This window comes from Doryrhamphus excisus, linkage group LG14, assembly GCF_037039965.1.
Source record: "Doryrhamphus excisus strain RoL-2023G ecotype Guam linkage group LG14, RoL_Dexc_Guam_v1.1, whole genome shotgun sequence".
NCBI classification, from domain to species: Eukaryota; Metazoa; Chordata; class Actinopteri; order Syngnathiformes; family Syngnathidae; genus Doryrhamphus; species Doryrhamphus excisus.
This window is the reverse complement of record NC_136370.1, coordinates 5,332,022-5,359,948: the sequence shown is the minus strand read 5'-3', so window position 1 is coordinate 5,359,948 and position 27,927 is coordinate 5,332,022. Positions and strand designations below refer to the sequence as shown.

The following is a 27,927-nucleotide window of genomic DNA, read 5'->3' as shown; positions in this document are numbered from 1 at the left end:
ACAAACAACCATTCACACTCACATTCATACACTGTAAAAAAAAAAAAGTCAGTAGTTTTTACCGTACTTTTTATCATTTTTTCTTGTAGAAAGAGCATTAGTACACCGTTAAAATGACAGTAAGTGGTTGTAAACTTAAAAACGGTGAAAGCAGTTATTTTTTTCACATCGAAAAACCGCAAATCAATTTACTTTCTAAAACAGTATTTTAAATATTTTTTTTCTTGTAGAAAATGCAGTACTACACCGTTTAAATGGGTGAATAAAATAGGTGAACCGTTAAAATCACACGTGGATACGTGGATACAGCCTTGAAAACGGTGAAGGGCAGTTTTTTTTTTTTACATAGAAAAATCGTAAATCAATTTACTTTCTAAAAAGTACATTTACATTTTTTTCTTGCAGAAAATGCACTACTAAACCGTTTAAATGACAGTAAGTGGTTGTAAACTTAAAAACGGCGAAAGCAGTTATTTTTTTTACATTGAAAAAACGTAAATCAATTTACTTTCTAAAACAGTAATTTTAAATATTTTTTTCTTGTAGTAAATGCAGTACTACACCGTTTAAATGGGTGAATAAAATAGGTGAACCGTTAAAATCACACCTTTTTATTTACTTGATTTTGGACATTCCCAAACATTTGATTGCATTTAAACCTTTGGAAGACATTCATTGAAATACTTAAAAATGAAAAATGTAAACCCTTAAATTAATGATGCTTACTTATAAGTATATGTGATGCCATTAGATACAGAAATATACAGTGTATGTGTATAACATTACACAAATACTACAGTAGGCAATACAATTTCTGGTAAAAGTGAGTCACTAATAAAGAATGCCAATAGTCAACTAAAGTAATATGTTCATCCACTATCAATAAGACAAAATTTCAGATTCTTCCATCCATTTTCTATGTTGCTTATCCTCACTAGGGTCGGGGGTATCCTGGAGCCTGTTGCACCTGTCTTTGGGCGAGGCTGGGTACATATAGCAGGGCACATATAGACAAACAACCATTCACACTCACATTCATACCTATGGACAATTAGTCGCCAATTAACCTAGCATGTTTTTGGAATGTGGGAGGAAACCCACACACACAGAACATGCAAATTCCACACAGAGAATCGAACCTATGTCGTCCTGATCCCTTGACTGCATTGCCTACATTGTAACCACTTGCACACCGTGCGGCTATGACAAACTCATATGAGGAAATATAGCAAGTATGACCAAAAAAATGTAGTCATATGACAAAATTAAGTTTTGTCTTTTGTTTACATAACACTGGGTGAGAGTTTTAATAGAAGGAATAAAATCACAATATTTACAAGATTACTTCATGTTTAAAAACAGCAAAAATGGGAAATAAGAGGAAAGAGTAAACTAATACTATACTAATAGGCTTTTTGCCCCTATATCAGAAAGCCCCCCTTGCCACCCCGGGTCTAGCCATCTCGCCAGCGTCTCTACGACCACACTTCATTCTTTTGTGGTGCCACCTCCTTTCCCTCTAAAGTAGCCAGTTGTGGTACACGGCTCCGTAGGCCGCCAAGTCGTCCTAGCTGTCGAAGAAGGTCTTCCTCCAAGCCGCATCTACATAACCTACACGACTTTCCTGTTGTAAGTGATGCACCGGACCATTGTCCTGATTGCTGTGGTACAAGTGTGGACTTTGAACAAATACAGGACATTTACAGCAACCTTTAGAGGACAATAGAAAAGGGCAAAATACATAGTGTATGTTCTTTCATCCATCTTCTATGAGGGCTATGAAATAAAGGAGGTCAAAGAGTGCCAATTCACACTTTCCTTTTATTCTTCAGTGCTCACAAACTTGAAAACACCTTAATACCATGTTGTAGCCAATGTTACATTCATATCCAAGTGACGTCGTCTGTTATGTACAGAAAGAAAAACCAAGTCTAAATCTAAAAAAAAAAAAATGTACTCGCTAGTCTAGAGATTAAGTGTTGTAGTCATCACAGCTTTTGTTTAAAACATCTTCCCAATTTTATTCAGTCTTACAAATGGTGGAGGAAAAAAAAGTCATTTACAATGGGTTTTTGTTTTCTGTTAAAAATGTCATTTAGGTACATTTCAGTCATAAAACCAGTAATATCAAAGTCTATACAACGTGCATTACTACAGAAACTTTTGAAATGTCAGACTCTAAATAGAGGGGGACGGGGGAGTGACTAGCACCTATAATAAATGGGAACTGTAACTACTGTAAATCTAATTCCTTCAGGAATGCTTGTGTCCACAGGAGCGTCCAGTTGTAAACAACTGCACTGCAAAGACGATTTTGGCCGAGGGCTTTCCCTTTATTAAAAAAAAAAATCACCGCCGTGTGTGGAATGTTGCAGACACAGCTTTAGTTGCTACATCCAATTAGCCCAGCACCAAATACTTCAATTAAATATGTCAGCATCAACACAGTCATGATTTCATGTAGAAAAACAAGAAAAAAAAACATTCACACTCGCACTTTCACGCTCACCCAACAAACGCAAGCAGGAGCGAGCAGAGAGTAGAGGGCAGGACGCACCCCCACTTACTCCTGTCACACTGCCCACTTTGCAGTGGATGAGATGCAAAAAAAGAAACAAAAGAAAAAAATCCCTGGTTTCAGACAAGTCCTCGCATTCCTTCAGATGGGCTCCAATGACCTCCTTCATGACGTGGTCTCCTCCTTTCAGCAGGTTTACTCTGTGGCGGCGGCGGGTGCCTCCGGACTGGCGGCAGCGGCAGCCTCCGGCTCAGCTGGTGAGGACGCCTCAGCTGGCTTCTCATCACCTCCAGCTGGTGCTGCCTCCTCCACTGGCTTCACCTCCTCTTCAGCTTTAGGCTCCTTAGACGCAGGAGCCTCCTCTCCGGCAGGGGCGGCTTCTGCGGGTTTGGCCTCCTCGCTGCTAGCGGCCACCTCTTCGGTTGCAGCACCTTCTGCCTTCTCCTCTGCAGCGGCGGTGGTGGCAGCGGCGGCATCAGGAGCAGCAACTCCCTCCTCACCAGCCTCCTCCGATTCCTTCTTAGTCTTCTTGAAGGAGAAGCCACTCAGCTTGAAGGATGGCTTCTTGAAGGAGAATCGCTTCTTCTTCTGCTTGGGGTCCTCACCTGCAGCACCTTCCTCCGGTTTAGCTTCTCCGTTGGCGGCGGCGGCAGCAGCAGGCTCCTTCTCAGCCTCCTCCACCTTGTCGCCATCCTCCTTAGGTGCTTCCTCGGTGGGGGTGCTTCCATTAGCTTCAACCTTGTTGGCCTCCTCCGCGGCAGGGGAGGCGTCACCGTTGGTCTTGGCGTGGCCATTCTCCTAAAAATATGAGGGTGACATTTAATTGATGCTTTCGACCAATGAGGAAAAAACCTGCAGAACATCTGTTACTAGGAGAGTGACGACAGATCAGTCTAGACGTTTTCGCTTGCAGTACCACGTCAGTACGCTGGATGGCGTTTACAATGAAATAACGTTGGAATTCCATCTTTGCTCCCTGTCCTTTTTTTATATTTAACCATCTTGCGTAAATCTGTACAATTAAGTCTCTCGTTTTGGGGGTTTGCGTGGATATAAATTCCGGATTTTTTTTCTTAGGGAAGGGGGGTGCAGTGTGTGGCGAGAACAAAACGTGGCTTTCTTGAATCAGGCAACAAAGGCGTGGCGTCTCTAAAATGGCCATGCTACAGCGACAAAGCCCACGTAAAAAAAAAAAACACGGACAGCGTTTTAACTACAAAGGAAAGGAGGAGGAAATGTCTGTGGACCAAAGAAAATCCATTATCATGAAAGTCTTTGCATCTGTGATAAATTTAAAAATTGTCATTAAGCTACAATATATGCTTGATTTCTATTCAACAAACGCCCCACTATGAATTAATGTTGAGCATTATGAACTCAAAGTTGCGTTCAAGTGGTTTAAATCCAAAGTGGGGGCCCACTTTCTCCTGGATGCCGGCAAGCGTGGGGATTTCACGCGCACACACACACACAACATGCAGCACGCCATTGACGCAACACATTGGCCAGCAATTAACGCCTAAATAATTCAAATTTAACCTTACCTGTCCATTAGCCTTGGCCGCAACCGCTGCGCCTTCGCCGGGCTTCTCCACTGCAGCTTCCTCCTTTCCTTTGGAGATTTGTGCACCCATGCTTCTTTTGGTGGTCCAACAAAGGAACCAAGCGACGAAATGAATGAACAAAGACCGCAACGCTTCCTCCGGCGAAAAGCAATCAAACTCCACCACTTCCTTCAACAAGCGACGCAAATACTGCACCCGAGCGGACGTGCGCAAGCCTTTTGGCCGGTAAAACGTGCTTAAAATGTGGAGAATAAACGCGAAATCTCGTCCCCCCCCTTTCTTTTTTTTTTAGGTCGAGCGGAGTTTGGGAAGCGGAGAAATTGGCCCCGTCGCAAATGAGATGCGGGAGTACAACGCCCAAGTCGGCAGATGAATGGGCGCTCGGTTGGTGACGTCACGATCGGCCAATCACAAGTCGGCAATCCAAACGGGCGCGAGGGGGGGCCATCTTGGAGCGGTAGGAGGACAATAGGAGGCACAACAACATGGCCAACAACTTGTTTTCATGTCGACTTCCCCTCAATTTCCTTGTAATCTGGACGCTCGTTCGTTGACTTTGCTGAGTCTTTAAATGAAGCAATGAAACGATTAAGTGGGAAGACATGGTGAATATTTGAGAACTATTTATGCATAACACAAGTCAGACTAAGGGCTCATACTACTTAGCATTTAGCATTCAAATTCAGGCTAACTTTATGAGTCAGAAACAAGCAATCGCGTCAAATACACAATGTAACTTTTACATTAGTTCGTCTGGTCTACATTCATATTCAATATACATTCAATTAACAACCCACAGTTTGTCCACTTATAACAGCTACTTCCTAGTTCATGTATCAGGAAGTAAACCGCTAAAACACAAATACTGAACAATTTGGACTTGCCGGAAGCCATTGCATGGGAAGAAAAGATTACTTCAGACATATTTTGCCTCTGTAGGTACACAACACAAGATAGGCCTGCTCCTGCATTTAGCGATCAAAGTCCGGTTAACTTCCTTAGTTGAAAAAATCCAATCGACAATTGCAACTCTATGGCATTTGGTTGTCTATTTGGTCGATACTAAATATAGTATTAGTATATAGTAGAATTTTTAAATATTTTTTTTGATAAAATCTTTCCTCACAAACCAAGCAAGAAAACGGTTTCTCTCCAGTGTGTAATCTTATATGCACTTTCAGATGCGACCTGTCAGTGAATACTTTAGAACAAACCGAGCAAGGAAAGGGTTTCTCCCCAGTATATAAATACTAAAAATGTGAAATATGTTTACCTTAACACAACATACTTAAGTATTCCCACTGTGTAATTTCTGTCTAAAGTACGTGTGTAAAAATCTAATTAAAAATCAACCTCTACAAATAATAATTGTCACAGTTAACAATGTAAAGGCTCTTTCACTTGTATAGCACTTTTCCACCTCCAAGGCACTCAAAGCACTTTGACACTGTTGTTATGATATTTTGTCTTATGCAACAAAGGGATAAATTATTAACAATTAATAATTAACAAGCAGCAGCACTGCAAATTTCTTTGATCCTGATGTTAAATATGTTTTATGTATAACATACGTTGAGCTCAGACTTGTGCTGTAACTCAATGCCACAGCTTCCCTCTTCTTGCATAATAGCGTCTTGTCTGCTTGTTGCAGTTGGAGCTTCCCAGTGACCCACATCTAATGGCCCGCTGCTCACGGCCTGACCCAGCAAGCATCGCACTGCTCGGCCTCTACCATGCAGCTACGCACAGCCTCCTCCTGCTGCCATCACTATGTGACCCACATCTCCATGGTAACAAGTTCAAAATGGCCGCAAGGATGAGGGACCGGCCCCCATCGAGGGCTTTGGCCTTCACCGCTCACAGAGGAGAGCGGCCACTGCTGAGAGTGAGTTCACACGGACAAACAGCTAATGGAGGATTTGGGTGACTTCTCTCAGTCACCCTCCCTCTGTCGTGCAAGCTAACTAGGGCACGCTCATTGTTGTGATATTCTGATGACATGCAAAGCTGCAATTTTCACGCGGAGCTGTCATGAATATGTAAACCAGGGGACAAAGCCTGTTCAGATTTGGGTGTTTGCAGACAGCCGCATGCAAGACCTTGCCTTTATTCTGAAAGATTTCAGCTGCCCAGACTGCTGAATCCCATCTACATGAATTGTGCGCGCATGCAAGTGAGAGGAAGGCAGATTTAGACACACAACCACCTTAAAAGCCCACAAGTTGTGCACAAGACCATGCTTTTTAAGACAGAAATAGCACACTTATCACATAATTCTCTATTATTCTTGGAAAATGTCATATAAATTTCATTTGGGAGGTTTAAACCAGTTTTTGGTGACACATGGATGATTCAACATCCTGAGAGCGTATTTAAAGGGCCAAAACAGTTTGAGAATTAGCTATCATCTCAGTCGACAGCCACTTAATCAGCATTCTAATCAGAAAAAACATCAGTGTACTGATTAGGAGTTTTGTCTGTCTCTAACTAAAAGCACATATGTGCAATACTATACGGGTATGAATGTCTTTTTATGAATAGTTGCAATGTTTAGTGACAAGATGTAAATTAAGTTAATTTAAATTAAGTTTCCCAATGCATCAAAAAGTCAGGTTGCTCATTCTGCTGTCCAACTAGGAAAACATGTTTTTGGAACCATAAACATGCATTTTGAATTTCCGATGTTCTCTTTGAATGAAGCCCGCTGGCTCACTTCTTTTACAGCCCAAACCTGATGCACACTGTCAACGCTGGCTAACCTTTAAAAAAAACTGGAGCAGACAATCTGCCAACCTTGCCCTGTTTTTCCCAGTTACTCCAAACACTAGGAGATCGAGTGGGAATGGTCTAGGGGCCATTGTAACGTGTGATTGGCTGAAATTATTGTCAATCAAAGCTTGCTACTCTGCGTACGCAGTTGACGCAGGACAACCGGAAATAAACCTTGGTTAAAAAAAATCACTTCTCGTGACTTGATGTATTGTCCGCGGTTATACCACAGTATGGTTATTAATTTGTTGTCGAATTGGCTGTGCAAGTTTCGAGAGATTTTTAAGATGCTGTTTATAATTTAAAAAAAATAACTAAATGCTACTTTTCGCCGGGCAACCCCAGCTGTCATCGTTGACAATAATAGCCAGCACTTTACTTTGAAAAGACAAGCCGGATCAGGCATTTGTTATTTCCGCAAACTTGACACCCTCCCTCTCCTTCGTCACCATCTGTACGCACGGCGGCGACAGGAGCTCCTGCGTCGGCAGGGACGGGCACCGCTATTCTCTCTCTCTCTCTCGCTCTCTTCTAGGAAGAAAAATAAAAACACTCACAGAGAATAGGAACGTAGCGGCGAGGGCCTCCTTAATAGTATTCCCTACTGGAAACTCCGATGGATTAGTTTAGGATTTTTCTCCCCCCCTCCGGTAAGCACGTTTCTTTATTTTCTACTCACGAGTTGCATTTCAATTGGTGCACCCGCCTTGTCCCCTTGTTTTGCACCCTAGTCTGCTAAATGAATTGATCACGAATGAGAAAAGAGACTCAGTGCATGGTGAGTCGTAGCACTCGCCTTGCACATGTAAAAAGTGCCCCGGTAAGGGCCTTAAAGCTGAGAGCTCTTTGCATGATTGTGGATGATGGTGTTTTGCAGTGTGGATGGTGAGGCTCTTGTGTTGCAGCAGCAGCAGCAGCAGCAGCAGCAGCAGCAGCAGCAGCTGGGATGGATGCACTGCAGAGCTTTGCTGACCACACAAACAGCACACAAGGCCCCGCAGACAAGCCTCCTGTTGCCATTTTAGCTGTAAATAATTGTCTTAAATGGCCAATTAAAGCTGTCCTAATCGGGTTTGTCTATTGTGCAGCAGTCCATCTTAAATGGAGTTAACACATGCATGAAATGTGCGTGAAGTCAGAGACATAGTTGAATCTCAACTCGGCAATGAAGCTCATGCTGTTGGTTTATGGTTGACTACGTCGAAGAGTATTCAACTGGCGGCCCGCAGGCCAAAGTTAGCGCATCCAAAGTTGGAAAAGGAGTAGCGTTTAATGACATGAATGTGACTCGCATTCATCGCAAGCCCAGAGTCTGTTTCCCAGAGAGATGATAATAGCATGGTTTGATGTGCGTGATTGACAGGTGCAGTGTGACTTTCACCATCCATTGTTTTAGTGGCAGTTAGTGCCGAAAAGCCAGTCTTATGTTCAGGGTTCAGTAACCGTTTTTTTGAAATGATCATAATCATTGTCATCAGATTTCTAATTGGTCCTGTTGGCAGGGGACATTCTTACTAAAAATAAATAGAATGACAGAAAATATTCTATTCAAAAGTGAATTAATAATGCGATTGCGCCTTTCACAAGTACGCCTCACTAGCCAGGGCAACTCAGAGCCAACTCACACTGGCCAGCGGGGCTTGCTGGGAGATAGGTAGAGCGAGCCAACCGGTAGCTTCATTAAGTAAATAATTACATTGCATTCGAACATGAATCAAATTAGCATTTTTTTCTTTTATATTTTGTTTATCCTCACATACCTCTTTTTTGACAGCTGCCTGAAATACTCAATAAATACATATACTGATTCCTCCTGCTACGTTTTCTTATTCCCTGGCAGACCAGGTGCTTATGAGGTGTGTTTAGAAGTAGAGTTACGATGCCATCTAGTTTATGGGGTTGAGTGACCTGCTCCATTCCCTTACATTGTGTTCGTGAGTGATGTACAACCAAATAATTGTGCTTCTGTGATATCCAATCCAATCCACTTTATTTAAATAGCACATTTTATAAACAGAGTTTCCAAAGTGCTGCACAGACTTGTAAAATAAAAAGTAAAAATAAAATACAATAAATAAAGGTACAAATTGAATTTAATCCAAAACTAAAAGATCATTTAAGAAATAAAATAGTAAAATAGATATTAAAATATTAAAAACAAGAAGCAAAGCAATACAAGTATAAAAATAAAACCAATTAAAATAAAAAGAAAGAACTAAAAGAAGAAAGAACAATACAACTCACTCCGAGTTAAAAGCCAGTGAATAAAAGTGGGTTTTAAGACAAGACTTAAAGCTTTCAATGTTGGGGGCCTTTTTTACTTGGGAGGGGAGAGAGTTCCATAGTTCTAGTAGTAGTACAGTAATATGGACATTAAATGAAGCTTTGAATGGATAATTGCATGTTGAATCCATTGCTGTGCTGTATGGAGTCATTTTTGGTTAGTATCTCTTCATGTTAAAGCAGAATTAGCACTAAGTACTACACTGTATACATGAAAACAGTAGCTACCCAATGCTGGTGTAGCCTTGGCTCGTGCTTTCCGCAAGCACAAGTCATTCTTACTTCTGCCACAAATCATTTGACCTACATTGCCCGAAACCCACCACACACACACCGTCATTATTTCCAATGGATTCTTACAATAAGCACTGCCCTCCACTGGCACAAGATGTGGAAATAAACATTTGAATCCCCAGGCATGAAGCAGCAGGACTTTGTTGTCATTTGTGAGGAAAAAAAAGGGAAACTTTACACTTTTATTCCATGTGAGAGTATCATCCATTAGGAGAAGCAGTGTACTTTACACTGTGATTTAACAAACTACTTTTGTCAGACTCAACAGCGTCTTTTAAATTTATGTTTTACTCTTTTCATTCAGCTCCTCCTGCAGAATGCTTTGCAAGAACAACACTGCCCGGCATTGTCCAGCTAATCTTGTAGCGGGGTGAAACGGGGCCATTGTCTTCTTGTTGATATACTGAATGAAGTCGCTTGTCTGACACAAGCAAATATTGTAACTATTCAGCCGACGGCGGCCCATGACGGGGGTGACTGTGGCGTCCTGCGAATACTCCTAGCCTGAAAAGCCACTCTGCCGTTTTGACTTGGCATTGTGGAGTTGAATAAGGTCACGTGTGACGTCAGTTGGAGGGGTGTGGGTGGTATGACCACAGTCATGTGAGAGCTGAGGGTCCCCACGCTGCATGATGATGATCGCAGAATGACTTGGGATGATGACTATGTTTACTGAGATGATAGAAAGACAATTACTTGGTCGGTTGTTTGTTTGGTAACACTCAGAGGAATCTTGCAGAAGGGAAAACAACACAAGATTGAGGAGAATATTGATGCATATGCCTCTATGGATGTGCAAGTCGGAATTCAACCATCATTTTCAGTAAATAGACATAGAACTTCCAAGTTGCGGTCATATTGCATGAGTGATCATTAGATCATTAGTCCTACAAGGGGGGACATTTCAGATTTACAGCCGCGAAAGTACAAGAGCACACAAGAGTATAGTAAAAGCACGCAAAAGTGACAAAAATAGTGTAATACAAATAAGTTATATAATAGGGATGTCCGATAATTATCGGTACCAATAATTAGCAGCATATGAATGCAATATCGGTTGATATCCAGGGCTCTACATTAAAAACAAATGACTTGCCCATGGGGAATCCTTAAGGGTAGAACTACTTGCCCGAACTTGCCCCATGTAAAATGAAAAGACTGCCATAATTATATCTAATTTTCGTGGCATCACATGAGAATCTCAAATAAAGATGAAATGATTATCATTTCTTGTGGTTGTTTTCCTACATAGATCATCATAGATAATTCATCAGATAATAGTACTAACGCATTTAATTTGGAGGAATGTCTGAAAAATTGTGGAGCTGTATGTTAACATGGCATGCCATACTACCTTACACATCGTAGTCGTCGTAAGCAGTGATATTTATTAGTTGTGCACCACAATGAAACATTATTGAATCGACACATTTGTGTACTAGTAAAGTGTTTTTAATCCGGAAAAAAATGCTCAATGTTCAAACAATAATTTGTGAAGCAAAGGTGAGAAAAATCCACAGAGAAATGGAAGCGCTAGATTTTGTAGCTTGTGCAAAATCAGCACTTGGTATTGGATCTAATCGCTGGTGTTTCATTGTGACCACTTCAAATTGTCACAGCAATGTGATTCACTCACCTGTGCCATCATTTGATTTGCTGCCGCTAATAAAATACTTGTTTAGGAGGCACTGGTTCATCACTTTTTGCTGTTTTCCTTCACAAGTTGTTGAAGAATTAGACCATGTTGGCAGGGACGCCATGATAGATGTTTTCCTAGTCAAATGATCACTGATTGGTTGATCGCCAACAAGAACGGGTGTGGGTAAAACGCGGACGGTAGACTGCGGACCGCCGTCTAAATAAACTATTCTGATTGGTCCATTTCAAGATTTGCAAGGATTGGTTTGCAAATTACCACCGGAATTACGCAGTCTGTGTTTTACCAACACCCAACAAGAACTGCTTTCAAAAAAACTGTTGGCAGTATGGCATGCCAAAGTGCACTTGCCCGACGGGAATATCACTGATTGGATTTACTTGCCCCAATTTTGTTTTAACTTGCCCCGGGCCATCGGTACATCGTTATTGTCGAGCTCTGATATCTGAATCAGATTTTTTTCCGCGATCATGAAACTCTCCTCCTGTGTTCATTCCACCACAGGACATATGTCATGTTAAACATATCTGTATCAGTATTGTGTGACATCGGTATCAGAAATATCGGCATATCGGTTATATTCAACTGTATACACGTTGACCAAGTCAGGCTTATTGCATGGTTAATTGCACGGTTATTATACAGGAGTTTTTGGAGCAGTCATGATATAGACAGTAACCACTTATGTATTTAGATTTTTCTTTGGCTTTCTTGCATCACTTGTTCAAAAAAAAGAATGGCCTCCATAGATGTTTGGAATAAACCGTTCAGCATTAAAAAGATCTCATCAGTCCCGTTCATATGTTTTGAGTTTTCTTTGATTTTTTCCAATAAGGATTTTTTTCGTGAAGAATATGCCGAACTTTAGACTTCGATGGACAAAACTAGTTTGAAGTGTCTCACACACGACTTAAACCAAGCACATCATTAATTCTGGATGTGTTTGTGTTCAGTGTAATAGCATCAAAGGATAAATAAATTATTTGCAGCTTGTATTTCAAACGAAGAACTTTTCGGGAAGAACGTGTATCTGTAGTTACACAGAACGTCAGACTTCGAAACTGCGTCATGGACAATGACCTCATTCATTTTTGCTTTTCATTTGGCGTTTTGCATCGTTCGTTTCAAACTAAGAATATTTGAGGAAGAATTTTCACAGAATACCAGACATTGAACCACGGTCATGGATTGTGCCTGTCAGGCGATACCTCAGTTCAGATAGCATGCATTTATTAATGTCTGCTTTTTCATTGGCTTTTAGCAGCTTTTTGTATGACCCTTATTTCAAAGAAAGTATCATTCAGGAAGAATATGCCTCAAAGGTGCATAAAAGTCAAGGTTTCAGATACGCCACACCTCGGTTTTTCTTACAAAGGATTAACTTTTGCATTTTCTTTGGCTATTTGCAGCTTGGCCCCTTATTTATTTTAAACAAAGATCAATTCAGAAAGAATGTGCCTCATAGTTGAACAGAAGTGAAGACTTTGCAGCCCTCATTGACAAAAGATTAAGGTTTGCTTTTTTTTTTTGCTTTCTCTGGCCTTTGTGCAACACTTATTTTCAAGCATCTCATCTCATCTTATCTAATGTCCAAGGATTATATTTTTGCTTTTTCTTTGGTTTTAGCAACAAAAAGAATTGTCTTCAATGACCAGCAGGTGTATTGTAAAAGATGTGGGGTAGATCTCCACCAGTTTAAATCTGATACATCTATAGTTTCCATGACTGCAGCAAGAAGACTAGATTGAAAAACGTCAAAGCACTACAAGAGCAAAGATCTCAGTCAGACACACCAGTCCTTTTAAACACCAAGTGCTTTATTTAGACCTCTGCCAAGGCCAATGGAAAAAAAGATGATTTTTTTTGTCCCTTTTTTGCTGCGTTCAACAGATTTGTCCCAAAATGAAAAGGCCTCCACGCTTCCACCGAACTGAATGACAGTCAGCCTGCAGGCAGTTATCGTACTGTACATCCACTATATCATATGACTTGTGTGCATGATTTGCACATTATGCCAATAGCCATGCAAATGTGCCAAAGTAATGAGATTGGCTGCGGTAGTCTGCATTATTCCTCGCAATTAGCAAAATAACTTATTTACATTGCATTGTAAATAAGTTATTGTTGTTTTAAGTTTACAGTGTGTTGCACGCAATTAGACACACTCTGTGACCCTGACATGGTTTGTTTTTAATTCATGATATTGATCTTTTGCAGCTTTTACGATATACTGTGCATGGCTGTGTGTTATGTTGGAGTTCCATGTGCACTCATGCCAAAGTAAAGGCTTTTTTTCCCCGGTGAATTAATTTCCAGTTTATAATGATAAGGAAGTCAGTAGCTTACTACTTCTGTGTATGCGTTGTATATGCCGTCATGTGCCTTTTATCCAGAACGCAGCAAAGCAGGGTTTTTCTGTGTGCGCTTTCACACATTAGATCATTTAAATGTCCATCCATTTTCTTATCGTCACGAGGGTCGTCTATCCCAGCTGTCTTCAGGCGACAGGCGGGGTACACCCTGGACTGGTGGCCAGCCAATCACAGGGCACATATAGACAAACAACCATTTACACTCACATTCATACCTATGGACAATTTGGAGTGGCCAATTAACCTAGCATGTTTTTGGAATGTGGGAGGAAACCGGAGTACCCGGAGAAAACCCACGCATGCACGGAGAGAACATGCAAACTCCACGCAGAGATAGCCGAGGGGGGAAGTCGAACTCGGGTCTCCTAGCTGTGTGGCCTGCACGCTAACCACTCTTGTGAAAGAGATGAAACTATCTGTGAAAAAGACAATAGTGGTGTGATTTGTGTTTACATGGAAACATTGTTTTATTTTTGAGACCCATTTCAGGCTTCAATTTGCTGTTGTCCTGTCAGTTTTGCGTTATAATAATAATACATTTTATTTGTATAGCGCTTTTCAAAATACTCAAAGACACTTTACAGAAGAATGGAGTTGAATAAAAGCAAGTAAACAGAGTAAAAGATACATTAAAATACAACATTGATTGGTTAATACACAGTTAAAACATGAGTGAAAGCGGGGCGGGGTACAGCAGTCAGGTATAAAAAGTTAGACATTAAAAACAATTTTGTTGTTTTTTTGAAGGAGGGAATGTCAGGGCAAGCACGGAGTGAATGGGGCAAAGAGTTCCAGAGGGTGGGGGCAGTGATGGAGAAGGCTCTATCACCCCAGGTTCGGAGCTTGGTCTTACAGGGGAGTGCCAGGAGGTTGGAGTCTGAGGAGCCAAGGGGGATTGTGTGGATGGGGGTCAGATCGTGGAGGGCTTTGTAGGTTACGAGAAGAATTATGTTGTCATTTCTAGGTTGCATATTGACTTCATCAAGATGAGTCAAGGTTTGCATTTTCATACACCAAAATATTGTTTTGGTGTTCTGTGGTGTTCGTTACTGTGCAGCAAGCATGTGATGTTTCCTGTGTGTCTGCATAGCGCCTAATGGTAACCGTCCTCCCACTCGTGTCTGCCACCGTGGGTCGGTAGTGCTTGAAGCCGACCCCTGCTGTAGCGGACTCATCACGAAAGCATGGATCCCTCAGAGGCCTTAGAAAAGTGTGACGTGTGTTCAGGCTGGCCGAGGCGGTCATGCGATACTTCTCCGCGGAATAGACGCACCCTGCGGCTACAATGCTATCATCTGCTTTTTTATAGTGATGATTACGATGGGAGGGGGGGGGAGACCCACTGTGTGTCTTTTGTCAAGCAAAATCATGTCGCAAAGCTTCTTCTTGACATGTTTACGCACACAGTGGTCTCAGGCGTGTAATTGAAACAATAGTCACCCTTTGGATCTGAAAGCCTCAGAGAAATGAATTGTCTCCGTCAATGACTTTTTATGATATTAACGAGCTGGAAATGTGCGAAGTGCACTGCCTGTTGCTGTCACTGGAGCTCAACTCGATAAATCTGTTAATCCCTTTAAAGGAAACTGTCCAAAGACGCCTTGCTGCTCGTCTACGCGACTCATTCAGTTGCAGTCACATGCCCACACAGACGTGATTCATATGCAAATGTTTACAAAGTGAACACGCGGCCAAAATTGAGGCGGCGCTGAACGTACAAGCGGGAAGAGCTGCATTGGAGTCGGCGCCTGCAGAATGGATTTGGATCCATTAAAAGCTTTGGGTGGTCCCCACCAGCTTTTATTTCAAGAGCAGGATGATTTTTATTATCCTCCATTGGCGGCATTATGATGGGAGACCCCCCCCTACTCATTCCGATCCTTTTGGAGTTAAGAGCATAGCTATTTTAAGGCTATACTCATACTATATTACAATCCGGCTTCAAGGATTGTACGAGTCTTGTGCAGTCCACTCACATCGATGACAAGAAGGGTGTATCGGCATGCACCAATGCTAAATGGGTACCAATTTCACAAGGTCTGTTTTTTATGCCACATCGCCGGCCATGGCCTGGTAAGGTGCGTCAATGTCAGATTTTAGGGTCACACACTCCTCAGAAAATAATTTGCATCCCCATTTTTTTCCTACGGGCTTGCCTGCTGTTTTAAAATTTGTGCAGGTCACATGCGTCTTTTGTGATTTTTCCCAATTTTTGCACGTAGACAGCAAGTACATTAGGTTGTTACCCACCCTTTAACTTGTATGTGGCATGCAAGTTAAGCGTTTTCATAGTTTTGTTTTTTTTTGTTGGTATGAAGGTCGTTTCACCATCAAGTACTGGACATTTACTGGGTGGTTTATCTTTAAAATGGCAGGAAATACAACACCCACCCACCTGAATCCATTGAGAGGCATGTTTTTCTAGCATCCATCCATTTTTTATGCCCCTCATTAGGGGGTATGCTGGAGCCTATCCGGAGAAAACCCACACATGCACGGGGAGAACATGCAAACTCAACACAGAGATCCCCGAGCAGGGAATCGAACCCAGGTCTTCCCGATCTCCTGACAGTGTGGCCAACAGGATAACCACTCACCCACAAAATATTTTATTTATTAATATTGAATCGTACTTCACGGGAACGTACCTATTCACCACCAAAAGGGACGGATGACTGTAACATCATTTTTGATCCAAGTGAATGTTTTTTAGAAAAGAAATATTTTCACCTCCAACAAAGATCTGGATGTCACATTATTCAGAAGTAACACTTCTACACAGGAAGCTAAATAGCTAGTCAACAAGAGCTGTGGTTTCTCTTGTTTTGCCAGAATGGTAAGTCACATGTGCAGCCACTAGGAAAGAGCTTTAACTGCATCAAGACACCTTCGGAAGGGTCGGCGTATTGACTGCTAGCATAATTAAACCTTTCCTCTTCTACCCCAGAACCACTGCACATTAAAGATCGACAGTTTGTCATAATGTGCACGTCTACTGTATACTTCAACTTTTCTGACAAATACAGCGCAAGGTGGCGCTGTTGTTAAACACCAAAGTTTGACCAAAAATTGTCAGGGTGCGTTTTTCTTCTTCTGTTGTTTATTGGCGGTTGGCAAGCAGCTTTCATGTGCATTAGCGCCATCTGTGAAACAGAATCTAAACCCTTCTATACGCCATAAGTCCAGTTCATAGTCCATAAGTCAAAAGAAAATACATATCTATATAAAACATGTACCGAGTTGAATTATAAAATATTAGCAAGATTGAATTTGATCATTTCCTGGTTAAATTTATCATATCACATGCTCAGATATGACGTAACACGCAGCTCCAGACGGTTTTCAGTTTTAAAAATGGAGGCCAGCAATCGGCACTGGACTGCTACGGAAAGTTTGTTTTTGATCCAAACTAAATTTCAAGACTGGACAAACGAAAAACTGGCAATACGGAGTTATTCCAACAAGTGGAAGAACAACTCGAGGAAGTCCGTATCACGTGATGTTGGTGTTTCCGTTTTACTGGGCATGCCCCATTGACGCATTATAGCGACAGATTGGAATATTCCTTTCCATGTATACCATTGTTTCCAGAAAAGTCATTCAGAAAGAGAAAAACTCCCTGTGTAAACGTGGCTACTGTCGAGTGTCTGTGGTGTAAAGACTGGCAGAGCAATGTAATATCGGTCCGTGTGGCAACACCTAGCTCGTTCCTCCGATAGACTTATTGATGTTTTCCAATGTAAAAAAACTTCATGTTACTTCATGTTAATTATAAAAAGTGATATTGGATAATTCCTCACGGCACACCTGACGGTTTCTCAAGGTACACTTGTGTGCCACGGCACAGTGGTTGAAAATCACTGCTATATGCGACCTGAACTCAGTTATTGATAAATATTTAGTGCTCCTGGGAGTGTGTGCTCGGAAGAGCTGCATACTTTTTGTGCTCATGTTTTAAGATGGCTTGTTGTGGTATTTAAAGAAAATACAAATGTCAAGGAAGATTACATGATGCGGTCTGCGTATATTTGTCTGCTATCAGCTTTGGTAATGCTCCCGTTGTTAGCTGATTCATATTTGGAGTTTTCAGAGTATTAGATCTGAGCCAATTTGAGGTCATCCATCATATGTTGGACCAAAACCATTATAACGTATTTTTCTCCTTTTATTTCTGGCATATGGTCATGAAGTTCAGGATCTTGCGTGTGTTATGACTTCCAGTACATTGTGAAATGTAGCCAACTTTGTTGTGTTGTTACCCCGTCCCCAGGGGCTGTTCATGGAGCCAAGCCATGGAGGCGTTATAGGGCTGTTTTCACTTGTAAATGCTAAACGGGGCAGAAGGAATTCAGTCACACACTGTGTTGCTTAGCTTGTAACTCTTCGGCCCCAGTGCCATCCAGGACATGCCAGGGATTGTAGCTCATTGAGGAAGGGGACGGGCTTGGTGGGAACATAAGCAGTGGGCAGTTTTTGCCAGAAATTAGTTTAAAAACAAGAATTAATGTTAAACAACAATTAACAATTAACATTAAGAATTAACAAGAATTCTGTTAAAAAAAAAGAAAAGAAGCAGGCTTTGCTACACATCTTAAAATGAAGCTCTGCCAACTATGTCAGTTGCAGATGTGGGAGCTGTAATTGATCACTGCTTTCTTCAAGCCACAGTACACAAAACGCTGTGTTCAAATAGCGCTAACTAAAAGCACTTTTCAAATGACTAAATTCCTGCTAGATTTTTTTCTAATACACTAACGTAGGACATCTGAGACATATAAAAATTTTGGGGGGACTTTTAAGCATTGGTTGTTCATGTTGGCATCCCTCCATCCTCAGCAACTGGAACCAATTAGCCACGGTCCAAGTCAATGGACTACTAATGTGCTGTCAGCAGAGCCATCTGCATCATCCTCATAGGTGGGCGAGTTTGATGTACCTTAGGTTAAATGGGTATTTTAAGGAGGTTCTATTTAATTGGCCAAAAAAACAGATTGCCTTGCTCATTACGCTCATTATAGGATGATGGGTTTAGCGAGGTCGGACTCCTCTCGCAAGGCAACTAGTGGATATGGTTGGGGGCGTGTCTGCTAGTGGAGAAAAAAAACAAAATTATAGTACATGCCGTACTTGTAAATGCTGTGGCGGGGTGTAAAATCTTTAAGTGCGTGCGGACAGGCTGCTCAGAAAATAAAGCTAGATGAATGCCTGTGAATATTCTCATTCATCCAGCATTCTCCCAACTCCCAACGGAATACCAAGACTTGGTCTTCGGCCACATCTGGTTCTTGGAGTGCAACACGAGTGTCCCGTAGGTTTTTTTTTCAGGTACTTACGTCTGGTCTGACCTATAAATGTAGTTAGAGTGAGCCCTGAAAGAAGTTTGGCATGGCTCAAAATGCCCGGTTTCAAAAGGCGTGGTCAAACTGTTCCTTTGTGATGTCACAGAGGACGGACTTCCTTATATGGTTCATAGTTCATGTTGTTTTAGAACAATTTTCAACCACTGTGCCGCGGCACACTAGTGTACCTTGAGAAACCGCAAGGTGTGCCGTGAGGAATTATCCAATATCACTTTTTATAGTTAACATTGATTAATCATCAAATATTATGTCAATAGCCATGAATATATGGACCCAAATATTCCAATTGCATTTGGTTTATTTGCTCAAATGGAAAGAATTGGAACAGGGATGGAATATTCCTTTCCCCAATCCAATTCAGGTATCTGGTGCCCGCTCAAACAGAAATTTGTCAGGGTGCCTTCTTCTTCGTGGTGTTTTTCTTCTTCTGTTGTTTATTGGCGGTTGGCAAGCAGCTTTCGTGTGCATTACCGCCATCTGTGAAACAGAATCTAACCACTTTACTATACTTTATTCACAAGTACAGTTTTATTAAAAAAGAAAATATATATCTATATAAAGTTTAAAGTTCCCAAGTTTAATTATAAAATATTAGCAAGATTGAATGTGATCTTTTCCTGTTTAAATTTATCCCGGGTGCGTTCTTTCAGCGCATGCTCAGATATGATGTAACACGCAGATCCAGACGTTCTTCAGTTTTGAAAATGGAGGTGAGCAATCAGCATTGGACTGCTAAGCAAAGTTTGTTTTTGATTCAAACTAAATTTCAAGACTGGACAGACGAAAAACTGACAATTCGGAGTTATTCCAACAAGTGAAAGAAAAACCCGGGGAAGCCGGTATCACGTGATGTTGATGTTTAGGTTTTACTGGGCATGCCCTGTTGACTATTCTGGTTGATTTTCACGGTGCATGTAGACAAGAGATTGGAATATTCCTTTCCATAAATACCATTGTTTCCCGAAAGGTCATTCGGAAAGAGAAAAACTGGTCATGTAAAAACGTGGCTACTGTGGAGTGTCTGTGGTGTAAAGACTGGCAGAGCAATGTAATATTGGTCCGTGTGGCAACACCTACCTTGTTCCTCCGATAGACTTATTGATGCACGTGTGAGGTCATGGTGACATTGTGTAATATTTTTGGTTAGTGGTGTGCCACAAGATTTTTCCAATGTAAAAAACGTGCCGTGGCTCAAAAAAGGTTGAAAAACACTGTTTTAGAAGACGTTTCGCCCCAAGTCTGAGCAGGCTTCATCAGGTCATGCTCAAAGACTAGATAGGACAGCTCTGGTCTGAGAGCCTGGTGGATGATTCAATCTATTTATCCTCTAAAGGAGTAGGCAGGTCCCGAGTGAGGCCTCAAAGATGGTCGTTTGGGTGGTAATTCAGATGTAATAATGATCATGGAGCCACTTTATTTGTTAGCGGCTAAATGAGTCTTAAAGGGAGGCATGAAAGGACAGCATTGTATATGGGAGAAAGGTGGTGTCGTCATCATTTACAGCAGGATCTTGACCACCACTGCTGTCATCTCCGATATTAAAGTGTATTTGAATCGTCTGTGATGTCCCCTCTTACGACCCAGAACAAAGTGAAGCTCCAAAATGTGCTGCTCATCGCTGGCAGACGTGTTGCCACCAGCAGTCAGCCGTGAGCTCCCGCGGTAGCGGCACTTCAAACTCATTAAACCCATCGACTTTGCATAGAAACACACTCACAAGTGTTGCTCATATGGAAGTTACAGATATCCGCCAACTTCCTGGTGTAAAATAGTAACTACATAAGACATGTTTGTTCAATTCAGCACTGTTGCTTGTTGCAATTTGGCCACTTTGAGGCTTAAAGGGTTAATTGCGTTAAGTGGATTGACGCATTGATCAGGACTCACCTTTGATCTGAACATTGTCACTGTAGTCAAGACATACTAAGAAATGAGAATTAGAATAGAATACAATATTATATGAAAACAGAATTATTCATGCACAAATGTTGTCACGATCAGGCTTCACCCCCTCGTGACAGTTCGTTTATTTCCTTTTTTGACTCTAGTTTTCCCTTCCTAGTTCATGCCCTTATTTTGTATTCACTTCCTCTGTTGTTCCGTTTTTTGTTCCTTTCAATTATCTCCCGCACCTATTTTGTGTTGCCTATTTAGTTCAGGTGCGCGCTCCCTTTGTTGTCGGTTCATTGTCTTTGGTTGAGTTTGCCATACTAGTGCATTGTTCTACTGCATAGCGAAAATAAATATATTTTTTACCTGCATTTGAGTCCTAATTTCTGCATCCTGGGGTCGAACCGAGAAACTCACAAGCCGGACTGTGACACAAACTAGGTTCCTTTATTATTCTGTATGATCACCATTCTCCTTATGTGTCTGGCATAAATAAATGTGCAAACAGTGACTAGTTTTGGTTTCAGTCACAGTGACAACCTCTTATGTGAATGTGTCAGTCCGATGGCCGTTGACATAATGGGGTTCCACTGTATTATGAAGTGAAGGTGCATGTCAGAGTGATGAAGCTGCGCTCTGTGTGTGTGTGTGTGTGTGTGTGTGTGTGTGTGTGTGTGTGTGCAGACCAGCAAAAAAAGCATTCATTCATTCAGAGGCGGGGTACACCCTGGACTGGTCGCCAGCCAATCACAGGGCACATATAGACAAACAACCATTCACACTCACATTCATACCTATGGACAATTTGGAGTCACCAATTAACCTAGCATGTTTTTGGAATGTGGGAGGAAACCGGAGTACCCGGAGAAAACCCACGCATGCATGGGGAGAACATGCAAACTCCACACAGAGATGGCCGAGGGTGAAGGGAGGGTGGAATTGAACCCTGGTCTCCTAGCTATGAGGTCTGCGCGCTAACCACTCGATTTCTGTAAATGTACAATTCTTCAATCTACTGTTACATGTCATTGGAGCATGATGTTATTGCTGGATGGTGCGTTTGTGATCACACTGGCGACAGCTGAGTCCCACCACATTATGTTCTACTGTATAATTAGTTGTGCAGCTTAAAGTATGGTGTTTAATTTCAGACTAATTGAAAGATTGTTCTGAAGACTCGCTCGTGGCCTCGAAGGAAGTGCTGAAATAATGGAACATTGAATCATAATTTCCCCACATGGCTTCTGAGCTATTATTTCACCCCCCCGCTCTTAATTCCAATCTGTGTCTCCTCCTCCTCCTGTGTCCCAGCAGAACCTAGAGAATGGGCTGCGTCCAATGTAAGGATAAAGAAGCAGCTAAACTCACCGACGAGCGCGACGCCGGCCTCTCGCACAACTCGGGCTACCGCTATGGCTCCGACCCCACACCGCAACACTACCCCCCCAGCTTCGGGGTCACCACCATTCCCAATTACAACAACTTCCACAGCACCGCCACACAGGGGGTCACCGTCTTCGGAGGGGTGCACTCGTCCTCGCAGTCGGGCACGCTGCGTTCCCGAGGAGGAACAGGTGAGATTTTTACTGATTTTATAAAAATGACAGCCAGAGGGGCTTTGGCTCGTCCTGTTTTGGATGGAAAGCTGTTTTAATTTAGTTTCATGCAAGTTTTAATACCATCTGCATATGTCATTGGTTTATTGCTACAATTAAAAAAGCTTGTGAAAATATGTTTAGAGACCACAAGTCTGCCTTGAACACCACAATGTTGAAATAACACATTACAGGTTAGTGGTGTAGCTTAGAAGAAATGTCAGTACAGTATATTTCAGTGCATATTATGCAATATATATGCAATGTATGTATCATAAAACTCAAACCAAAAATGTAAACATGGACACCTGCAGGGTCATTTCATTACAGTAAATCCTTACCAGCTCCAATATGTAGTTTGTAATGCTGTGGAACACCAGAGCATCACAAATATCAGGTCAAGTCAACAAAGACAAGTATTCGTAAGTTTTATACTAAATAATTTGGATTTTGTATTTTTATAGTTGTGAATGCCTGGAGAATACAGTGTAGTAAGCGTCTGTACCCTTAAATTGAAGCCTTTTTTCCCACAGTTATTTCCGTTCATGTTGTAAGCTGCATGTTACTGTATTCTCCATCAAATAAATCAACATCAGGCCTCCACTTGAATAAACACCATGCCTCATTCGAGAGACTGAGGAATAAACATCACCTTTTCACACTTAGTTTCCATTCTCATTGTAACCCACAAATAACTATAGTATATTCTGTCCACCAATATACAGACGTCTGGCCTCCGTTTTAATAAACACCATGCCTCAATTAATGGACAGTGCATCTCCCCCAAATGGACACAGAATTTTTTCTCAGTTTGTTTCTAAGCTGCACGTAACTATATTCTCCATCAATCAATGAACAGACACCAGGCCTCAACTTGAATAAACACCAGGCCTCAATCAAGAGACTCAGGAAATAAGTGCATCTCCTCTCAAATAGACACCACCCTTTTCACACTTAACTTCCATTCTCATTGTAACCCACAAATAACTATAGTATATTCTGTCCACCAATATACAGACGTCTGGCCTCCGTTTTAATAAACACCATGCCTCAATTAATGGACAGTGCATCTCCCTCAAATAGACACAGAATTTTTTCTCAGTTTGTTTCTAAGCTGCACGGAACAATATTCTCCATCAACCAATGAACAGACATCAGGCCTCAACTTGAATAAACACCAGGTCTCAATCAAGAGACTCAGGAAATAAGTGCCTCTCCTTTCAAATAAACATCACCTTTTTCACACTTAATTTCCATTCTCATTGTAACCCACAAATAACTATAGTATATTCTGTCCACCAATATACAGACGTCTGGCCTCCGTTTTAATAAACACCATGCCTCAATTAATGGACAGTGCATCTCCCTCAAATAGACAGAATTTTTTCTCAGTTTGTTTCTAAGCTGCACGTAACTATATTTTCCATCAACCAATGAACAGACATAAGGCTTCACAACTTGAATAAACACCAGGCCTCAATCAAGAGACTCGGGAAATAAGTGCATCTCCTCTCAAATAGACACCACCCTTTTCACACTTAATTTCCATTCTCAATGTAACCCACAAATAACTATAGTATATTCTGTCCACCAATATACAGAGGTCAGGCCTCCGCTTTAATAAACACCATGCCTCAATTAATGGACTCAGGAAGTGGCTCTCCCTCAAATAGAGGGACTTTTTTCTCAGTTCATTTTTATGCAGCATGTAACTATATTCTCCATCAACCAATGAACAGACATCAGGCCTCAACTTGAGTAAACACCATGTCTCAATCAAGAGACTCAGGAAATAAGTGCTCTCTCCTCAAATCGACACCTCCTTTTTTCTCAGTTCATTTCTGTTCCCGTTGTCACGTGCATGTAACTATATTTTCCATCAACTCATGATTAGACATCAGACCCCCATTTGAGTAAACACCATGCCTCCATCGAAAGACTCAGAAAATAAGTGCTCTCCCCTCAAATAAACAGCTAATTTTTTGTCTCAGTTCATTTCCATTCCCATTGTCACCTGCATGTAACTAACTATATTCTGCGCCAACCAATGATTAGACAGCAGGTCTCCACTTGAGTAAACACCATGCTTCAATCGAGAGACTCAGGAAATAAGTGCTCTCCCCTCAAAGACACGCCTCAATTTTTCTCTGTCCATTTTCATTCCCGTTGTCACCTGCATGTAACTATATTCTTTGCCAACCAATGATTAGACATCAGGCCTTCACTTTAGTAAACGCCATGCCTCAATCGAGAGACTTTTTCTCAGTTAATTTACATTCCCATTGTAAAGTGCACAGTGTCGACCAATAAACAGACATCCGGCATCTGCCGGAGTCAGGGAATATACGCCTTTCCCCTCAAATAGAAGCCGTATTTGTTCTCAGTTCATTTCCAATCCCATTGTAACCTTCAAGTAACCATTTTCTTAGTTTACCAATTAACAGGCATCAAGCCTCCATCTGAACACCATGCCTCAATTAATGAGAGACCCAGGAAGTAAGCACCTCTTTTCAAATTGACAGTTTCCTTATCTTGCAGTTCATTTCCGTTCCGACTGTGACCCAGAGGTAACTATTGTAAATCAGTAAACAGGCATCGGGCCTCCGAAATCGACGCCTCCTTCAAATAAATCCCCCATATGCAGTTGAGTTGACTTGAATATTTTGAAATGGCTAGAATATGTATCTGAAAGTATTTGACAAGTGCTTGAAAATGCAAAGCTCATATTTTGCATGCGCCAGAAAACTGCTGCAGGATTCAAACCCAAGTCTGCAAACCAAAATCGCGGCCTCTCGTTACTATTTATACCCACTCACCATTTCCTAAAGGCCAAGCAGCCTCTCTGGCAGAAGACCGTATAGCAGAAACTGTTGACTTTACTAAAGTGAAATAAAATATGGTCTGTCAGCAAGCCCTACTTCTAGCGCCACATTGTAGCAACATTTTCGGCGCCTCGTGGAAGAACTTGTGCCCTACTTTTTGCCTTTTATACTACCAATGATCTCAAATGAGCCCCATCACGTCGGAGACATTTTGTTGTTCCCATTATGGGCCCACTCCTGTCTTGCCCCGATACATTCATCAAGCCTGGCGGAAGATGCGGAAGATGGATGTCCACTAGCTGCCGAGTTAATGGAAAACAGGGTGACCCAAATGATTGCTGGAGCTTCACGAGGCACATCTAAGGACCATGATGGGAAGAAACAGACGCATAGGCTCTCTCATTTAATATCTTAAATATATGTACTGCTGCATAAATTCTCATCCATTCTCGCTTTGATGTCAACCGCAGCCTTTTTTTTTCTTTCCGCGACTACTTCTGTGGAGTCAGCATCATATATATGAAGGGATAACCGCAAGATGATGTGAGAAGTATGCAAACTTGGCCTTGGTTTGAACACAAACAACATCTCAGCAAGGGTGTTTGTGCTCCTGCACTACGACATGCCGCACATCTCAGACAATCAAATTGTATTTGACACTTCCAGGCTTATTAGCAGACGCCTGGGCTGCTCTGGATCAGTGAAGATAAATGAGATTTGCCTCTTTAATCTGGACCTCATGTCACAAAACACTGATAGTATGCTACGTGCCGGAGACCAGTGTTGCAGAACGAGGAAACCATCACATTGACTGAAGTTTTTAAGCCAGTGTGGATGAAATCTAGGTAAGGTGATAAACGTAGGCTCTGGGTTTTTGTCTCCATTAACTCCGCCAGTGCCTGCATATCTGTGATGCCCAGCAGCTTTGCATTAAGTCTTTAAGACTGCTCGCCTTTTGCCTGCCCCTGCTGCTTCTGAGCTCCACAGAGCTGCAGGCTGTTATCATGCAGCTCCATCACAACAAACAGTGTGGAATGGTATGGTTTATTTGTTTTTCCCAGTGCTAACGGGTCTTATTATTGCATCGTGTCTGCTATATTAGGTCATACGAGTACAAAGATGACTATAGGGGTGTTATTTTATATTTACAGTGCTCTAATAGAAGGTCATAAACAAACAGGTTTTCTATGCTGGAACTACAAAAATATTCCATTAAGTTTATTTCCGACAAGTTTGTGCTGTCAAAATAATTTTATGTTTACAATAAATCATTAATGTGTAAAAAAAAAAAAAATTAAAAATCAGTCATCAGCTGAGTGCAGGGGGAACTGCTTCAATTGCCGAGCAAGGCAACACTGGTTGTGCTATAAGTGATGGTGATTGCAACCAGATGAGGGAAAATAATTCCATAAAAGATGTTGCATTGTTCATCCTCAAAGTGAATTACAGCAAAGCAGATTAACACTGTAAAAAAACACACAATATGTACACAGTGGTTCTCCCCTGCATGCGTGGGTTTTCTCCGGGTACTCCGGTTTCCTCCCACATTCCAAAAACATGCTAGGTTAATTGGCCACTCCAAATTGTCCATAGGTATGAATGTGAGTGTGAATGGTTGTTTGTCTACATATATGTGCCCTGTGATTGGCTGGCGGCCAGTCCAGGGTGCACCCCGCCTCTCGCCCAAAGACAGCTGGTATAGGCTCCAGCACCCCTGCGACCCTCATGAGGATAAACGGTAGAAATATTAGTAAAGATCACAGGCAGAACATAGTTAGTGAAATAAGCCAGCAAATGAGATGAAAAGGAGAAAGCGTAGGAGGCAGTGACATTTCGTAACAAATGCTGCATGTGTTTGGCATATGGACTGACCCAGTAATGAAACCTCAACAAAAAGCCTAACACGCTAAGGACAGACTTATCATGAAGCATGTGGAGGTGGCAGCAGACTGAACCCAGACCTCCCACCCCTCTTCCTCAGCAGCAACGCCCTCCAGATCCTCTGGAGGTCATCCACTGGCCAAATCAAAAATAGTACCTATCAACATTGACCTCAAGTGCCATCTTTTCTGGTATAACCCAATGCATGCAATCTGCAAACTCATCCGCTAAGCATAATGTGACTTCTTCCTACTTGCAGGGGTGACGCTGTTTGTGGCTCTGTACGACTATGAAGCGAGGACTGATGATGACCTCAGCTTCAGAAAAGGGGAGAGGTTCCAGATCCTCAACAGCACGTAAGTTTGAAAACATGTGCGTGACAGCACTGAAGGGTGGAGCCTTGATTAGTCGGCTCAATCTGGAAGTTATTGCTGGTCATGTGTTGCTTTTTGCTTTTATATGAAAAAACATTGATAGTGCATCAGCCAACTAGGCCGGAGGTGTCATTTTCAGCTTATTTTTGGGGATGTTTGTCACACTTAATTGTGTCACATCAAACAAATAGTCACATGACAACACTACTAATCACAAAACGCAGTATTTTAATCAAACTTTTTATGAATCCCTTAATATTGGATCATTGTCCTGCTGCAGAACCAGAGTTGGTTTCAGCTTGAGGTTACCAACAGATGGCTTGACATTCTCCTTCAGGATTATTTGTTGGACAGCCTACTTATCACAGCAAGCCCCAGACCATCACTCTACCACCACCATATTTTACTATTGCTATGATGTTCTTTTTCTGACACCCACCTTCCAAGAAGTTCACCTTTTGTCCTGTCAGACCACAGTATTTGCCGATCATCAAGTTGTTTTGGTCTTGGAACTCTTGGCCAGTGTCTTTCTTATGGTGGAGTCATG

General features: G+C 41.7%; 2 protein-coding genes across 4 annotated transcripts in view; one reads left to right on the top strand and one right to left on the bottom strand.

Annotated features, from left to right (window-relative positions):
* Positions 1-1,801: 1,801 nt before the first annotated feature.
* marcksb (myristoylated alanine-rich protein kinase C substrate b) lies at positions 1,802-4,435 on the bottom strand. The gene is made up of 2 exons (XM_058090255.2): positions 4,063-4,435; positions 1,802-3,316 (listed from the first exon to the last, which is right to left on the bottom strand). The coding sequence occupies exons 1-2, from the start codon at positions 4,150-4,152 to the stop codon at positions 2,714-2,716; spliced, it is 693 nt and encodes a 230-aa protein (XP_057946238.2). The 5' UTR covers positions 4,153-4,435; the 3' UTR covers positions 1,802-2,713.
* fyna (FYN proto-oncogene, Src family tyrosine kinase a) overlaps positions 4,054-27,927 on the top strand; it is a 36,397-nt gene continuing 12,523 nt past the window's right edge. The window contains exons 1-4 of one of the 3 annotated variants that reach the window (XM_058090251.2): positions 4,054-4,540; positions 5,735-5,968; positions 22,023-22,282; positions 27,266-27,362. In XM_058090251.2, the coding sequence (XP_057946234.1) occupies positions 22,033-22,282; positions 27,266-27,362 (347 nt within the window). In that variant the 5' untranslated portion in view covers positions 4,054-4,540; positions 5,735-5,968; positions 22,023-22,032. Of the gene's footprint in view, positions 4,541-5,734; positions 5,969-7,278; positions 7,503-22,019; positions 22,283-27,265; positions 27,363-27,927 lie in introns of those variants that run through there. The other 2 variants (XM_058090249.2, XM_058090245.2) reach the window with 2 other exon arrangements.

Coding starts and splice junctions, on each gene's coding strand:
- marcksb (XM_058090255.2), bottom strand. CDS start 4,152: ATGGGTGCACAAATCTCCAAAGGAAAGGAGGAAGCTGCAGTGGAGAAG. Junction 3,317..4,062: donor CGGCCAAGGCTAATGGACAG/GTAAGGTTAAAT, acceptor TCATATTTTTAG/GAGAATGGCCACGCCAAGAC.